Here is a 17,863-nt window from a genome sequence, read left to right on the forward strand (position 1 = left end):
CTCCATCTCACCATGAGAAAGAGACAGTAGGTGTGCTCATTTACATTAGTTTTAATTAAGGCCCATAATGAGCTCAGCATGACACAGCATTTCAATGCATTCCTGAAGCATTGTGCAAACTCTGCGGAGCTCCCGAGCTTGGCGGGCCGAGCCCATTCAGATAGGCTGTGCGTAGGGGGTAAAGGACTAAACACACACACACACACACACACACACACACGAACACGCACGCACAAACAACATGCAATCCCCCCACTGCCAACTACAGGCACGTGCACACACACAAACACAGGTGCAAATGGGAAAAAGCAGACTGCTACTTATTGTTAACCCTCGTAAAGATTCAAATGAACACAGAAGCAATTTAAGTACAAATTTATAAAATAAGACTCTGCAGTTACATTTAGTGCAGCATAAACAAACAGAAGTGACTCATTTTCCATTGAAAATAATGGTTTCACCCACAAGGTGCACTTAAAACTTGAAAAGCACGATTGTGTAAGAACAATTACATTTGATCTTGACACCGTTGACAAATTAAATTAATTGTTTTGCAAAAGGATGTAAACAAACTGGAATGACTTGAAATTATTTTGCTGCGAATGCTCACAGCAATTTAAGTGGCAGTTTACAGCGGCCTGTTTTTAACAGAACAGAACAAAATATTTCAGTGAACGGCAAAAAATGTTATAAAACTGAATCATGCGGAAAGTGTAATAACAATAATAATTTTTAAAAAAGCGCTTTTGTGGCATTTAACACAACAAACTACATCCAGCATAGTCACATTACTTTCATTCAGATATCACAAAGGCCATAAGGAAAAGGAAAGGAAAAAGAGCAGATGGTAAACATTTGAGAGGTTTTTCTTTGCGAAGTGCAATTGACAACTACTGGCCTGGCATGGAGATTATTGCATTTATCTACTTTGAAAAATACAAATAAAAAATATTTCCCTAAGTTGTTGTCATGCAAACAAAATCTCAGGGACAAAAAAAAAATACTATTCATGTGCATGCCAGGCCAGCAGTTGGTGATGTCACATTGTAAAGAAAAACAAAACACGAACCCCGATTTGACATGCTTAATGCGTCCCCTTTAGTCCACTATTGCTTTGCATGCACGTTTCCCATTTTTACAGACTGCCTTTTTCAAGAACATTTAAAAAAAAAATGCTTGAAAAACTATTCTGGGATATTTGTAATTTCAAGGTCCAAAATGTCATTATCTCAATGTCTGTTTGTTTAGCGAGTTTGACTGTGTCTTTTTTTTTATTTTTTTTTTCTTTCAAAGTCAGGGTATTTTCCCAATTAATTGTATTTAGCTTTTGGCAATAGTGTCATAATGCTAAGTTAGGCTAACTCCTAAATTGTTGTCTTCTTGCTAGGGGGGAATAAAAGAAAATAATTGAGAAGCACTGCACTAGCTTGGCCTATAAGTTCCTTTTGTTAGCTTCAAATGTTAACTTATGCTAACTCGGCGTTGCTGTTATTTTTATTCACTAGACTGAGCTATTATTGCCAATTGGCTTTTGTATTATTATGCTACTTTGCTCTAACCAGATGTTGGCTATGACATACAATGCTAGGTTATGCTAGCTACCTGCTGAACATAGCTTTATTTGCTAATTTGTAATTAGTTCCTGGATGTAGCATTATACGCTAACTAGATGTTGCACTTTATTCTATTCATTACACAGTGCTAAATAAAACAAACTCCTGGCAGCAGCTTCAAATGCTATATTACGCAAACTCGCTAAACAAACAGACGTTTCCCCCCCACACACACAAGTTAAAAGCGGCGTTGTAAGGGTCCCATTCAGATCACAGTGGAACTAAGCCCCAGAGCCATGAGAAAACAGTTGGCACCTCAGCGCATCAGCCAGAGCATGGACTTGAATAAGAGCGTGTTTTCTTTCCTCGTCCTCGGGCTTTTTTGGGCTGATGCCGTGGCTCGACTTCTTACCACCAAGCCCACCACAGGGGAGCTGGCTTCACAACAAGCAGTGAATAAAGTCAAGGTGGGAACATAAAAAAAAAAGAAAAGAAAAGAAAAAAAAAAGGACAAGGCTCTCTTTCCGTAATTGTATCTGAAGGGAAATCCCTTGAAGTAGTAGTTGGCAGAGGTGGTGAGCTGCCAGACGCATGAAATGAGTGCAGTATGCGTAAGGCCTCGAAATACATCACATTGACCCGCCTTGGCTGCGACTTGTCTCCCGCAAAGTTGGGGTCGCCGTTGGATGCCGCGGGACGCGTCTAATTTAAGCGCAACATGTTGCTTTTTTGCTTCACATCATTGGGAGTACATGAGCTCACTGCATACAGTCTCTAATATTAAAAGTACCATCCATGCGTACGATTTACACAGCTGTGCTTTGCTTCACATACACTTCAGAGGTTTCATCCGGCACCAGAAGACTGAAACTGCTCCTGAAAGTGGCCAGAGGGCGACCTGTAGGACGGGAATAAATATATGTTAAAGTATATATTATATATTAGTTCTGTCAAGCGATTAAATTTTTGTAACTAATTAATTGCAAAAAATTCCATAATTAATTGCAATTAATCGCATTTTTTCTACTACTATTTTTTCGTGAAGCTTTTAACAGGTATTTACTTAAATAATATTTTGGAATTAATGTAAAACCACCAAATATGAAGTGCATTTTGAATTAAAGACTGTTGTAATAATTCAATAAATACAAAAAGAAGTAATTGAATAAATACAAAAATAATGGCTGGGGAATAAAAAAATAATAAGTTTTAATAATAATTTCTTTTTTTTTTTTGTTATAACATGAATTTCACTCTCTCTCTACCCGTATTCTATATGGTGTACTGTATACAGGGGGGTATACTGTATACCTGTATAGGTTTTTTTAAGCATTTTTGAAGGGGCGCCGCTACTTCGCGGATTTTCAGTTTTCGCGGGTGGTCTCGGTCCCCATTAACCGCGATAACCGGGGTATTACTGTATATATATATATATTTTTTTTTTTTTTTTAATTTATTTATTTTATTTTTTTAAAAAGCAGTCATTATAGAGTGACTGTGGGAGTAAATTTTATACTGGCCGTTAATAGATTTAAACACACCATGGAGACTATATAAGGACCATTATAAAATATTTAATCTATTATTGATAGATTCATTGGGGCTGGCAAGTGGCGTTGGAAAATTTTAGGTGCCACCACTTGCCACCCTGTAAAACCGCCTCTGCCTTCTAGCTAACGTCAGTTCTAAAATGTGTTATCCATGTCCTGTTAAATATTCCTGAATTTCCACCACAACTATTTTAGATTTAACTTACCTGTTGGTAAAGAAGTATTTCGATTTAATTTGAACACCTATGTCATTGAAGTCTTGCTTATTTTCAGTGTTTGGCTAAAAGAGGCCCAAATATTTAGACAAATGAAGGGAGTGGTAAACTGACCCGTCCATGTTTTCTGTCCCGTCAGCGTGAAGCTGGTGCACTGCGAGTGCGAGTTGCAGATGTGTGCTGCCTCTCTGGCGCTGTGAACGGACAGCACGCAGCTTTGCTGGCTGTATGACTGCCAGCAATGGTAGTCCGTGTTCCCTGACGTCGTCATACCTCGCGTCACATTGTAATCTAAACACAACAACATGAGACATTTACATGTAAATAAAACTTAGAGTACATTCGCACCTATGGACAAGTTAGTCTTCAATAAACCTCACATGTATGTTTATGGAATGCGGGAGGACTCTGGATTACGCAGAGAGAACTCAAGCAAACTACACAGGAAGGCCGGAGCTGTTATTCGAACCTCGGGCGATCACTACTAGGTCCCCATGCTGCTTATTTGGTTGACTGTAATCATTCAAACTTTCAATGAACCAAGCTAAAATACAAACATAGAGCGGCATATGTTTCCCATTATGTGTTAGCATTAGCATTATAGCTAACTAAAGCCTAAGCTATGAGCTCGTTTAAAAAATGTTTTTAATTCTCTTTGTTTTTATGTTTAGTTTAACATTAAAATTCTAACCGGGTGGCATCAAACAGCTTGAAGTATATTTTTGATTTATTTGCTAACTATTTGGCAAATTGCTGCTAATTGTGAAGCGAGTTGACTTTACTGCTCACCACAAAGCGCTGCATACCAAATTCATGCTCTTACATCAATGCAATAAAATTGCGGGGTCTGCCATGTATTTATTTTTTTTTTGCCTCCAAGTGGGACATTTCTGACTTCCACGCATTCTTGAATGTAGCGTCACAAACATGCTGAGTGTGTTGTTAAAGCACATTGTTCTGTGGTCTTAATGGCCACAGAATATATCATGATTTGTATTTTTGGCCATTCTTAGTCGTTATGAAAAACAACTGGTACTTTGTAGTTTTAGAAAATATGAAACTGTTTTTACACAGACATGCCACACTTGATAGTGTTTGCTGTCGTGGCTATTTATAATGAGAAAACTTCCTCCTCTCCGCGCATCAGGCATGAGTTCTTATTTGACTGACACTAAATCTCATTAATAGCACTTAAAAAAAACAATTGTATTAAAATTAAAATATTGCCTTGGTAGTTAAAGCTTTTATTATGGCAGCATTGTGTTACTAGAGCGGATGAAAAAACATTAATTTCAATGATAGTCGTCACATATTAGAAACACATTGTCTTGGACTGTGGTGCACTTCTGCGCCATGCACAAAAGCAAACTACAATCAAAAATAAATGCTTGCCTTTGGTCCTTTTTAGTGGCCCTTTTTCACTCCCTTTACTCAACATATTGTTAGCCTACCGCAACCTTTGTAATTGCACCATGCCTCTCCAGAACATCTTGAGCTCTCCTCTCCCAGCGTGCCGCGCCACATTGAACGCATCACCCCGCTTCGACCCAAACATTTGCCTTACATTAATCATTCTAATTCTTCCAGTCAGGCGGCCTGTCTTAAATCATCTGCTCCACATTAGCCATGAGAGACACACACACACACACACACACACCCCCACGCACACGCACGCACACGTGCACACACCCACAAGCTGAGTTTGGGAGTTCATAGAGAGGAGACACTAAATGGTAGGAGTTGTGTGTGTATTGTTGAGGGGGGGGGCACGAAGGTCAGCCTTCTGGGGATGAAGAAAGAGGGAGAAGAACAAGGAGTGTTCAGAGGATCTTTCTCCGGGTGGGACGAAATGAGGCCTGTTGTGGAGGGAAAAGGTGGCCGACCTCAGCTGTTGGAGCATTAGAGACGTATGGATGAAAGCTCCTTTTGTGCTTGACGCACAGGGCGGGAAACGGTCTAACATAAAGAAAAGCTGTCTTCCCTTCCAATGCTTCACTCTAAATATCGTATTAACTTCAGCCGTGGATCTCATCTGTGGAGAATGTACTTTACATCTGCGAGCCATTTCAAAATAAGACTTATTACCTGTTGACACCCACTCTGTCTCTCTCGGGCACATTCGTTATTACACTGACATCATCCAGGCCTCCTCTTTTTTTTTTTTTTTTTTTTTTTGCAGAGTTGTATCTTTGCCAGGAAAAGTGAGTATATAAATCGATAGCACATCTTGGAGCAAAATGCAGTGCATTACTTGGCTGCTGCAAGCAAATGTGCTGAGGATTCAGTCTCAACTAGTTTGACATCGAAACACGTGTAACCTCAGAACGATAACGCAGGTCAACTCTCGTGGCTGCCAGGATGGCCGAGTGGTCTAAGGCGCCGCGTTCAGGACCCAGTCTCCCCAGGAGGCCTGGGTTTGAATCTCGAATTTCCCCATTGTGGGACTAATAAAGGCATTATTATTATTATTATAACAAATTACTGTTTTTTTTTTTTTTTGGTTTTCTTTTTAATCAGAAGTGAAAAGTAACATTTTCTAGATGATTTTTGTGTGGATGCCCTATTTTTTTTTCTCTGGCACATTAGTTTTCAATAATAATAATAATAATAATAATAATGATAATAATAAAAATAATAAAACTCATAATACAGTAAAGCATTTCATAATATTTATTAATTAAAGGTTAGGTTCAGCAACAGGTGGATTTGATTTTTTTTAAATGGCTATCACTTCTGATTGAATAATAATAGTTTAGATTTATACAACTCCTCTCAAGGGACCGTCAGCGTTCAAGAACTCAAATATCAACTTGCACTGTTTCAAGCAAAAAAAAATAAATAAATAAAAAATTAATTTAAGAATTTTTTTTGTCTAAATTTGCCTTAATTTATGTTGTTTATTTGAGATGCAAGTTAACGTTGTTTTAGTTACATTTATATTGTTGCGCAATATCAGAATTGAAACATTCCCATTTCAAATTTGTTCACATTTGAAATTCATACTCTGAGTTTAAAAAAATAAAGTTAATTTCCAGATACTCAGCACTCGAGTAATTGTTCACAGCACATTTAATCAAGTAATTATCTGGAGGACTACTTTTTACTTTGATTTGAGTCATATTATTTTAAGGCGACAGGGCTCTCGAATATTTGAATTTTTGCTATGCTGTCCACTTCTGGTATGCGTGTACCCTGCTTACCGAAGAGGAATGTGACCTCAGCAAATGGCTGTTGAGATACATTCACAAATCCATACGATGACAACTGAACTGTAAAATGGAGTTCATGACTTTCTGGTTATCCCATTAAAAAAAAAAATATGAATCCAACAAACATTTTGATCATAAAGGGGAAAAAAAGCAAAATCTGTCCTTTTCCCATCCCTAATGAGAGCATTTACAAGTAGTCGTTAAACATGATTCCCAAACTTTCCGTGACATGCATTATGTTGACAATGGCCACATCATTAGGTACACTTATAATGAAAAACATGAGAGCAGTATCAAAAATGTGATCATTAAAAAGATAATGCTGCCCTCTTTTGATTAGCACATTGTATCACATATAAATCATCCTACCTCAAGGAAAAAAAAAATCACAATTAGATGCTTTATTTCGATCTGGGTTATTCTTTTCATGGACGTTTAAACAAGAAAAAGCGGCTTGACACAAGACCGCATTAGTGTTAAGTGAAAGTGGCCAACTGGAAGTCATGTGACTGCTTGTGACCTTCTCACCTTACTCATGGAAACAACCTGCTCGCTCCACTTTCCCACAGCTTACCCTATTATTTAAAAAACAACAACTACTGAGCCCACATATTAAGTCGCTTCGGATAACCCCGGTGCAAAACGTTCCGCAGAAAAATGTGAAATAATATACACATTTTTGAGGCGCTCTTATCACGCTCCCAATCAGCCTTGCGGAGGCTTGACTTGTGGCACCTCCCTGCGAAGCTAAAACATTCCCTGCTGGTGTTAGCTTCGGCGCCCGTGGCCTCTTTCCCCTCAATCTGCGATTAAATTCACAAAGAGCTGCTATATAAACAGTCCGGCATCTGGGGGGGGATGGAAAAAATCTCACCACAGGAACGTAGCCAGTCTTTCTGTTATTAATATTTCATAGACTGCAACGAAGGAGGGCTGGCAGTAGAGTTAGTAAATGTTAACAGTTAGAGGATACAACAAAAAAAAAAGGCTTTATATGGAGAAATAAGTCAGGACGTCGACTTGAGTGGTTCTTATTTTTTTAAAAAGTGGCCAAACTTTCCGTGTATTCCAATCCCGACAGACTTTCTGAGCCGGAGACACGCAGGATTAATCCCACTCTGTTGGTTTTGTCCTCTCATTCCAGCCGCCTAATAACCTGTCAAAACAACCCAAGCGAGCAAGAGACCACCGGACCCCTTCCCCCCCCTTACACACACACACACACACCCACACACACACACCTCTCCCAGACTCTGAAACAAAATGAAAACAGAGGTGCAGACTGTGCCGCCTTTTCAAATAAGGCCCAGCTTTGTGTCCGCCGAAGGTTGGGTCAGTGTAGCGTGTAAGAAGCGGGCTTACCTCGAAGTACAGATGAAGGCAGCTTGTCCAGGTGCAGGCCAGACTGGTAGAGGTGCAGGATGTGCTCAAAAGCATCCAGCGTCTCGTTGATGTCGGCTTTCAGCTCACCTGCAAACGCACAATACATTCAACGCATGCATGTAGAAAGCAATCAGTCCCGCTATGCATAGAAAAGGATATTGGACGCAAGCAGAAAGAAAATATGGATTTCTTCTCTCGTGGGAAGAATGCGATTTGGAGTGTCTGCGCGGGAATGTTTGTCCATTCATCCAGAAGAACATTTGTGAGGTGAAAGTTCACTGATGAGGGAGGGGGGGGGGCAAACATTTGGAAGCTGCAAGTGGAGGATTGTCATATATGTCTTGGTAAGATAAAGAATAAATCTTCACAGTGAGGCTTGAACCAATTAGTCGACTAGTCTATAAGTCGACTATGCAGCATCGACATTTTAGGTTTTAAAGGGAAAGTTAACCCAAAAATGTCCTTTATGAGAATTTGTTTTATGGAGGAGCTCTAGTCGAAACATGGCATTCTGATTAATATTGAGCAGTAAAATCTACCCGTTCTTAGCAACCACCGGGGGCAGCCATTTTCTCACTTGCTTCAGAAAACACATAAGCCGTGATTGGATGTTCGGTGAGCCCTGAGCAACTGTGATGTCATTTTCAGTCGACAGAAGTGACAAAATGGCCGCCTCCTGAGATGGCTAAAATTATGTGGATTTTGCTGCTGAACTCATTTTCCACAAACAGAATATTATTCGGGAATGCCATGTTTGGACTAGTGAAGGCGCATAGAACATATTATTGCAAAGATAGTTTTGGGGTTGACCTCCCCTTTAAGTTGACTAATCACTAATCATGTGTCTTTGGCCATCATTTTCATCCATTCGCACAGGTTTACGAGAAATAATACAATAGCATTCCACTTACTTTGTGTACCACCCGAAGGGCTCCTTGTATACATGCTATAAAGGTTGTTTAACAAAACTAATGTAGTAGGTTCCAATAATAAATTTGTCAGCTCAAAAGAAACTGTTAACTTGAATCAATTGGGGTAAAAAAAAAATAAAAAAAAAAGAAATTATTGAAATTGAGATTCCATTTGTGGCCTGTGTTGAGATCCCAGGTACAACGACAAATGTGCAAAATTTGAATGTCATCTAAATGATCACTAGGAATTCAGTGTATCCTGTGGGTTCTCCTCAATGTGATAGGATTAAGATTCAGGGATTACGAATGAGAAATTTATTGGAAAACACAAAATATGTTCTGTACCCCAAAACGACAATTATGAATCCAATGTATTCCCCTGTGGGATGTAATGTACCTAATTAAAAGGTGTGTCTCAATTTTTTTTTTTTCCCACACCATTTATTCCTCAGAATTTGTATTCATTAACTTGTCACCTGTCAGTTCGCAGTGGAGCGTATTAAATGAAGCACTTACATCAGAGGCCTGTCACGACATGACCACAATAACACAACGATTTACACCATGTGTGATCTTGTGAAGTTATAGCAACGTCGTGCTCACCTGTGACGTTCATGATGCGCTCCACCAGGTGTGTGAGGCCGGGCGGGGCCTGGTGAGGCAGCAGGTAGGTGAAAAAGTACCTGGGAGCCATATGAGGGGCGGGAAAAAAAAAGAAGAAAAGAGCACATCCATCAAGGAACTTGACTTGAAATCATAAAGCTGTCAAGGATCTAAAGGGCTGATCAAACGCGACAGGACTCGCTTTATGAATCACGCCCGAAAACCACAAATCTGCAGCTCCTGTATGCCTTGACTAGCAACATTGTGTCAACACCGGCTCTGTTCAAGCAATCGGTGAGGGGTAGAAACTAAGTACTAATACTTCATTACTGTGCTTAACTTGAGGATTAATTTTATTAATTTTATTCATTTTATTAATTTTATTTATTTTATCTATTTTTGTGGCACCTTTCTCCTTTTACCCTACATTGATGCAACAAAAATCTGTACTTTCTACTCATTATTTTGTCAAATTAGTTGTTTTTTTTTTTTTTCAAATCCAGAGAGGTAGGTTCAAGCGCCAAGGTGAATGAAACAAGGACAGCAGCCACATGGAGTGATATGAATCAGGTTGCATTAATGAGAATGATGCCACATATACGGAAAGGCAAGACCTTATTTAAGAGAATCGTTTGATGCTGTTGGCGACAAGAATGAATTGTGGTGAATGGATTAAAAAGCACCGGCTTCTGCCTTTCAAAAATCATTTGTCTAATCTGAAAAAACAAATACAGGATGAATAATTGCTTATTTACATTAGTCCATCTATGGCAGTTCACATATTTCAGCATTAAGCTAACAAATATTATTGTATGAAATTATATTGTTTGGTTGAAGATCTTGTAACTGCATACACAATGTTTTATTGTCTTGCTTCATTTGTCACTTTTGCAGTAAACTACGAGTGAAAAAAACAGATTGAAGCAAGCACACTTGGCTTCTTATCTGGAGAACAGAACATAAGTGAGAGTGAGACCAGGCACTAAGAATTTTGATTAGTTTATGTGTGTTTTAAGTTTAAACCTGTTTGAAGCATGTAGACACTATTATATAATTGTTTTTTTTTTTTTATATGGTTGTTCTGAATTAGATCGGATTGGATCCAGAACTTGTTCCCCATGTAGACAACTGGCTTTGAAATGTTTTTACCGTAAATACAATCCATAGGCTACATATACTAAAGCAGTTGAATCTTTCACCTGACTTTTTTTTTTTTGTTGACACAAGGATCTATATTTCTACTTAAGTGCGCTTACCTATAGGCATTGTAAATGTTCATCTTCTCATTGAGGCCCTCACACACTCCGCGTTCCGAACAGGTCAGGGTGAAATTTCGGTGCGGAAACTGCAGGGAGCAGTCGGCGTGTCGGCCGCAGGGCGTGTCAGCCGCGCTGGCGTCGTCCAGGTCAGTGAGCTTGAGCTCGCCCGACACCATGACGAACTGGCGGGGCTGAAAGTCCAGCAGAGCCACCGATCCCAGCGGAGAGCGCGACAAGAAGTGGAGGAGGCGAACCAGGTCTAGACACACCTGGAGGGACACAAGACAAAAGCCTTCTCATTATCTGCTTCACTGTTTGTTTAGCTGCAGTGCGGTAATCCTGTTAAGATAATCTAATGGGTTTAATCAGACCGTTGTTTACCGACATTAAAAGGCAATTTACTGTAATCTACTTTCTCTCTGGCATGGTATTCATTGTGAAAGCATGCCATTTGCCCCGACGCACATTGCAATAATCAAGAAGCAACTGATAATTGCCTATAGAAGCCAGAAGATGGCAGCAAAGCACTACTTATGTCGAAATGAAACTCCTCAAATCACTTCAATAGACCTACTTGCAGCAAGATGCCTTCGCATGATGCCAAAACAACGCTGTTATTGCAAAAAGTAGCAAATAGATACCTTTTTCGGCGAGCAACCCAGCATAGGTTCACAGGAAATCAAAAAGTTGAATTTGTGAATGCCAAACGGCAAAATATGTGAGGTGTCATGGTATGGGTTACCCTAGGTGAGTGCCCATCATTCACAAGCTTTTCAAATTAAATTATAGTAAAGACAAAGGTGTGTCGAATTTACTCTATTTTACTTTGTCAAATGTTTGCACAAAGTATTTGGATCCAAGCACATTTTTGAGCAGTATTGAACTTATTACTTCATATAATCAAGGATAACCAAAAAGTGGCTGCCTGTTTACACAAGCGTGGCTCACTATTGAGCCTTTTTTTTTTTTTTGTGATCTATATCTTTGCTGCTGTAACACCTCAAATTTCCCCATTGTGGGACTAATAAAGAACATCTTATCTTATCTTATCTTAAATAGCTTCAAATTCTTTCCTGTATAAAACAACTTTCTGAAATCATCCAAATGTTCCAGTAGTTGAAACCTGATTAACATTTTTGGGATCAGACTCAGGACACAAATCTAGCAAGTCAAATTTGATTACATTTTTAGAACATGATTACATTCGAGGGTGCCGCAAAGTCTTTTAGTGTTTTTGTTATTCCCTGAGGATTTATGCACTAGATAACAGGGTTAAAAAAAATAAATGTGTGTTTTAGGGAAATATAACGAAAACCTAAAAATGAAGCCTGAAAAACATCATCATTTGCTTTTGTGAGTCAGCCAAGCAATTTAGGCTTTCATTCACTCAATCTCGAAAAATTTATTATCTCCAGTATGTTTCCTCGAGGCTCACAAACAAAAACAGGAAGGCTGCAAACAGCAAAATGAAGGCATCAGCTGCACATTGACAAACCATAAAATGAGTGTGTGTGTGCGTGTGTGTGTGTGTGACAGTACAAGTAGACTGCAGCTCGTGTTGGGTACTGTAAAGCTCAGAGTTGGACGTCACTGGCACAGTAAAAACGGCAGAGGGTGAAACCAGACACCGCTGGATTACTGTAGCCCTCACACATGTAGCTGACACTGAGCAGGCTGCTCAGTGCCGAGTTGACTTTTCTAACGCCTATTTAGCGGAGAAAACGGAGGGTACGTTCAAAAACAGGAAACAATCCGGATTGACATGGATCTGCAAAACTGATGAGAATGCCAGGACAAAAGTCGTCACTTTGTAGACAAAAACTTCCCAAGTCTTATCCGAAAGCATATTTTGACAACCCATGTCTGTAAATGTTAACACCTCATGATCATCGATCCAGATTCGAAAACATTGCATCTGTGTAAGCAACACCTTTAAGGCGACGTTCAAACAACAACAACCACACGTAAATATTTCTAAGTTGTTAGGGGGACATGTGCATGACATGACAATGACTTGAAATTTTTTTTGCACTATGACCATGCGGCCAATGTGAAAATGACAAAAGATGCTGTAATACGCATAATTGGGGCCCTTCTATAACTTCCACAATCTAAATATAACTTCTTTCTGACGAACAAAACGTATCCCTCAGCTGACATTTACTGTATAATGTCAACATACCTCCTTGACACCGATTACTACTTCCAGGGCTTTGGTGGCATTTTAGGGTGTGATCAATAGCGCAAAAAAAAAATAATGAGTGGATTTTTTCAGCGATAACTGGTAAAAAATTTGACTAGGTGAAATAATGAATGAGTCAAACCTTTCGTCGCCTTTTCACGCGTTTGGGTATGTGAATGTGGTGCCATTCTTAGGTCGCTCCAAACCAGTAATGACATTTCTGTGTGGGGTCACATTTTCTTGGGGTTAATCGTGTTGAGACTTTTTTCCACTGAACATAAAAGTTCATCATAACAATGCAATAACAACTGAAAACGTTGTATCTGTCTATCTCAGGCCAGTAGTTATCTTGGTCACGTTGTAAAAAAACGCAAGTTGCTAACATCATTTCATTCACATCAACATTTTTTTTAACACGCTGGAACGAGATTTCAAAGATGTTGTTTTTAAATTTATATCTAAAGAAACGTGGAAAGACTGAGGCCCTGATTGTGGATATATAGCGTGAAGCTGTTTTTCACCATTTTAGTTTTCCCAACTTTTATGGGACGTGGCTAAATCGGTGATTCACGGTGATTCACTCGGGCCCCGATATGAGTCATGCCGCCCTCACTATATAAGCCTTCATTCACATGAGCGGTAAAATAATGCAACTGCGACATGCAGTTAGCTAGCTAGTTAGCTATGCATACACTTCGAAAATGCATCTTGCTTCTCGATAGTTTGCGGGCGTGGAAAGTTTAGAGTGCCTCATTGGCTGACTTGAGTGTGCGGCCATCACCCAGAGAACGGGAGAAAAAGAAAACTGGCAACAATTTCTGACGTTACAGCCAGTATGCAGACTGGGGCTTCGGGCTGGGGAGGAATCCTTAGAGCGCCTCGTTGTTGCCTGTAAGTGCGTGTGAGTCAAACACAGAAAGATGGAACAGCGAGGGTAAAAAACAAAAAAAGTCTGACTTGATAGCCAGTGTGTGGATAACGGCTTCGCGCTGGCATCACTGTTGTAGAGCGCCTCGTTGTTGTGCCACGGAAAAGCCCTGACAGGATATCCAACCATTGACAATTTTAAGTAAATTTTTCTTATTTTATATAATAGGCGATTTTTTTTTTTAATTCTTCAAATATGGCAGATTTGTGAACAACTATCTTCTCTGTGGTGAGTCAATTTTAGAAGACATTTATTTTCACTTCACAGGGACTTAAACGGTTTCTTTGGTTTTATATAATCACTCAAACAATTATGCCATTTAGAAAACAAAGTATTTTCAGCCTTTGAAAAATTGTCGTCAACAGCAAGACTTTCATGTGTTTTCTGTTCAAAATAATGTTACGTAAATGAGGTCTTTAGTCTTAAAATACTTCTCATTGCGTATTATAATCCAAAATCAGTGTTTCCGCCTTCTGTCTCTCTTTTTTATTTCAAACACAACAGCAGACACTCCCACACTTGGTAAATTCGGCCTCCGTCGATTCCCACTGTGAGCATACCTGAGATGGGGGTTGAGCTAAAACCGTGCGTGTGCGTGTGCGTGTGCGTGTGCGTGTGCGTGTGCGTGTGCGAGAGAGAGAGAGAGAGAGAGAGAGAGAGAGAGAGAGAGAGAGAGAGAGAGAGAGAGAGAGAGAGAGAGAGAGAGAGAGAGAGAGAGAGAGAGAGAGAGAGAGAGAGAGAGAGAGAGAGAGAGAGAGAGAGAGAGAGAGAGAGAGAGAGAGAGTGTGTGCATGCGTGTGTATAAATGGCGAGATGACATTCCTAGCCTGCAGTGGATTAACTCCCAGTCCCATCTCCATTCCAAGCCCGGCCTGATCAAATACACTGAGGGACAGATGTCAGCGCTCCTAAAGTTTCACCCTTCAACCGGAGTGCCGGGCATGCAAATACGGGCAACAAGAGGCGCTCGGCCAACTGGACTGCGGTTAAGCAACAAAGTACGGGAAGGGCATCAAGAGCTTACCCTGAAGCGGTCCTCCCAGGGGCTCTGGAGCAGCTGGAGCATCTGCAGAGGGTTCCCCTGCTCCAGGATGACGGTCACTCGGCCTCCCGTGTCTCCCGCACAGTGACCGCGCAACTGTTGAAATCACATGAAGACGTCAGGAGACGACGGAGGATTTTGTCATATATCGGGGATTTGGGGATATTAAAAACGGGTTTAAGTGTGGAAGGAATGAGTGGCTGGGCAGCGAGCACAGAGGCACATTGTCTGCCCTGGAAATATGTCACCCTAAAGGTCAGGAGGGGTCAATGGGTTTAATTTAATTAGATGGTAAGGTCCTGCACAGTTGGTAGGCCCAATCGGAGACAAAAGGATGACGTGGGCAGAGTGTGCCTGCTGGATTTTTTTGGTTCATTTGTTGGGAATTTGTGAAGACTTGTCCAAATATTTCCTCAACATATGTAGCGAAAATTGTCTCAAGATTTGGTAAAAATTTACCGTGTGCATATCAGTAGGATATTTTGCAAGGTAGACTTTGCGATGTAAGCAGCTTTTTCTGGCTTCTTTGTTCTTATTTATGCATTTGTGGTTGATGTTATTGGAGTTTGTCCTGCCAACACTTATTCATACTTTTTTTTTAATATGTTTAAATCACATAATATGAAAGCATTTTGTGGCCATTGCCTAAAGGTTACTATAGAAATGTATTGTTCGTAAGTGATGTGTCTGATAACAACTCTTGTCCACAAAATGGATGTTTTTATACAGAAAACGTTTGGGCCATTTAAAGCAAGCATGTTGCTTCTCATTCATTGAAGTTGCAAACATTTGTATCTCCATAAAACTAATTTCTGAATAAAATTTCAGGCTTCAGATTCCTTATTCATCGCATCAATTAACAAAAAACGGTTTTAAATGTATTTTGTTATTCACTTTCATAGCTTTAAGTTTGGCATTCATTACCTTTGTGAATACCCAACCGTCAATTCTTTTTTTTCTATGAACATTGACACCAATGAATAAATGGTAAAGAGTGGCCTGATAAAGACTTATATTCATATAATGTATGATTTTGTAAATTTGGGTCAATGAATGTGATGGTGTGGATTCAAAAGCCTTAAGCATCCATTTAAAGTTGCAAAAATGTGCAAATACTTTTTTGAAATTATACTTAAAAGAGTGCCACAAAAATATTCTTTCAGCGTCATCATTTTATTCAAAATGCAATAGCTTTGAATTACAGTCTAACATTAAAGTGTAAAAGCTGCTTCGTATTTTCATTTTAGAAATTCGTGGCCTTTGAAAAGTCACAACTTTTGTGTAATTTGAAGTAACTGGGTGGATGTTAATGCTGTATTCGCGCATTAAAGATGCAAAAAAGTGATACATTTCTCGCTGTCCTGCGAAGCACTTTACGAGCAGCCAACCTGAAAAGTGCAGGATGAATACATTGTGCACTTGACGAGATTTTTATCGATTGAATATTTTTTTTTCCATTTACATAGACTGCCACCGTAAAAGTTTTGTTGAAAGATTTGTTTCTTCGCAAACTCCATTTCAAGGTAAAGGTAAAGCTTCCAATCAGATTCATTCTGTTCTGTGCATTCTGTAACTTTCCTTTCAAGCCAGAATGAAAAAAAAAAAACATTGCAGAAATAGCTTGATTGCATAACTTTTGTGACATTTAAAGTAAAGTGATGGATTATAATGCCCAATCCATTAATAAAAAAACTGACATTTTAGTTTGTCTTTTGTTGGTGTTGTTTTTTTTTTAAATTACTATTATTAGGATCGTGTTCCTTACATAGCCTGTGGGAGTATTTATTATGACAAGCCATGCAAATCTAAAAGAAAAACATGGACCAGTGACTCACACATGCGCATAATATATAGCAAAAACGTTCTACATTATTAGTTTCACAAATGTAGTCAGTGGAGGACTTTATAAGCGAAAAGCCTCCTGATAGACCTTAAGTGAATTGTAAAGGGACTTCAATGCATAACAAAGTTTACCAAAAGAAATAACTCCAGCAAAAATAATAATAACGAACATTCACCTTGATGACGTTGGGGTGCTGCAGCCTGTGCAGGAGAACAACTTCCTTGCTGAGCTTGTAGGAGACCAGCTGACGGCATCCGTGGGGGTCCTTGAAGCCCTCCACGCACTTGCCCATGTCGATGCCGTGCTCGTTGACCATCTTGAGCGCCACCGGCTCCCCTCCGGCCAGCGTCACCTTCACCACCAGCTTCGTGTACCCGGACCCGAGCACTTCCAGCGGCTGCATGTCCCGCAGAGCTCCGCAACCCAGAGAAGTCCCGGTGGCGGAGGAGCCACGCGTCAGCTCGCCCCACAAATTAGAATCCCAGGTGGCGAAAGGCTCCTTGTCGCGCCCGGGGGGCAGCAGGGGGAGGATTTCTTGGCGTCTTTGCGCGAGTTGGTGGCTCAACGCCGAGCGGAGAGAGGCCACCTCTTCATCCAGATCCTCGTGGCCGCTTCCGAGGTGGTGCACGCTGCCGAGGAGCAAACACACCAGGAAGGACAGGACCGCCACTGACAGCACGGTTGCCGCGCGCAACGACTTGCCCACAGCGGCGGGCATGTTCCACGGCCAGGGCGAGGAGGAGGACTGGTGGTGACTTGAGGGTGGAGAGGAGTAGTGATCTGCTCCTTCTACCACCTCCTCCTCCTCCTCCTCCTCGTCGTGGAAACTCCCACTGGAGGTGTGTCCTGTCTGCGTAACTTTACACCCGGCAGGCCAGCCAGCAGGAGTTCTCGTCAGCACCACATCATCATGCAGCATGTTTCAATGCAAAAGCTGAGACATACCTTACAGATTTGGGGATGAAACAGAAGACTAGCGGAGCTAGGCTGCAGTAATGCTAGTTGTTTTTTGCAGAGGATAAAGAAAACATGCTTGAGAGCATTGTTGTCTGCTCTGTGTTGAAACAGTTGAGGCAAAAGGGGGACTGTGGGTTGATTTAATACACAACAGGTAGTTTTCTTTTTTTAATGCTTACTTTTACGGTTAACTTCAAATGGAAGAGTCAATAATTAATGTGCTTGGCC

General features: G+C 40.3%; 1 protein-coding gene across 1 annotated transcript; it reads right to left on the reverse strand.

Annotated features, from left to right (window-relative positions):
• Window positions 1-1,270: 1,270 nt before the first annotated feature.
• pkdccb (protein kinase domain containing, cytoplasmic b) lies at window positions 1,271-17,428 on the reverse strand. Its single transcript, XM_088304459.1, has 7 exons — window positions 16,854-17,428; window positions 14,818-14,931; window positions 10,681-10,952; window positions 9,425-9,504; window positions 7,890-7,997; window positions 3,433-3,609; window positions 1,271-2,451 (listed from the first exon to the last, which is right to left on the reverse strand). The coding sequence occupies exons 1-7, from the start codon at window positions 17,394-17,396 to the stop codon at window positions 2,360-2,362; spliced, it is 1,386 nt and encodes a 461-aa protein (XP_088160585.1). The 5' UTR covers window positions 17,397-17,428; the 3' UTR covers window positions 1,271-2,359.
• Window positions 17,429-17,863: the final 435 nt, after the last annotated feature.

This window comes from Idiotropiscis lumnitzeri, chromosome 1 (genome assembly GCF_059441095.1).
Source record: "Idiotropiscis lumnitzeri isolate Australia: NSW breed Sydney's pygmy pipehorse chromosome 1, RoL_Ilum_1.0, whole genome shotgun sequence".
Lineage (NCBI taxonomy): Eukaryota > Metazoa > Chordata > Actinopteri > Syngnathiformes > Syngnathidae > Idiotropiscis > Idiotropiscis lumnitzeri.

Coding starts and splice junctions, on each gene's coding strand:
- pkdccb (XM_088304459.1), bottom strand. CDS start 17,396: ATGCCCGCCGCTGTGGGCAAGTCGTTGCGCGCGGCAACCGTGCTGTCA. Junction 14,932..16,853: donor AGCACCCCAACGTCATCAAG/GTGAATGTTCGT, acceptor TGATTTCAACAG/TTGCGCGGTCACTGTGCGGG. Junction 9,505..10,680: donor AACATTTACAATGCCTATAG/GTAAGCGCACTT, acceptor TATGGCTCCCAG/GTACTTTTTCACCTACCTGC.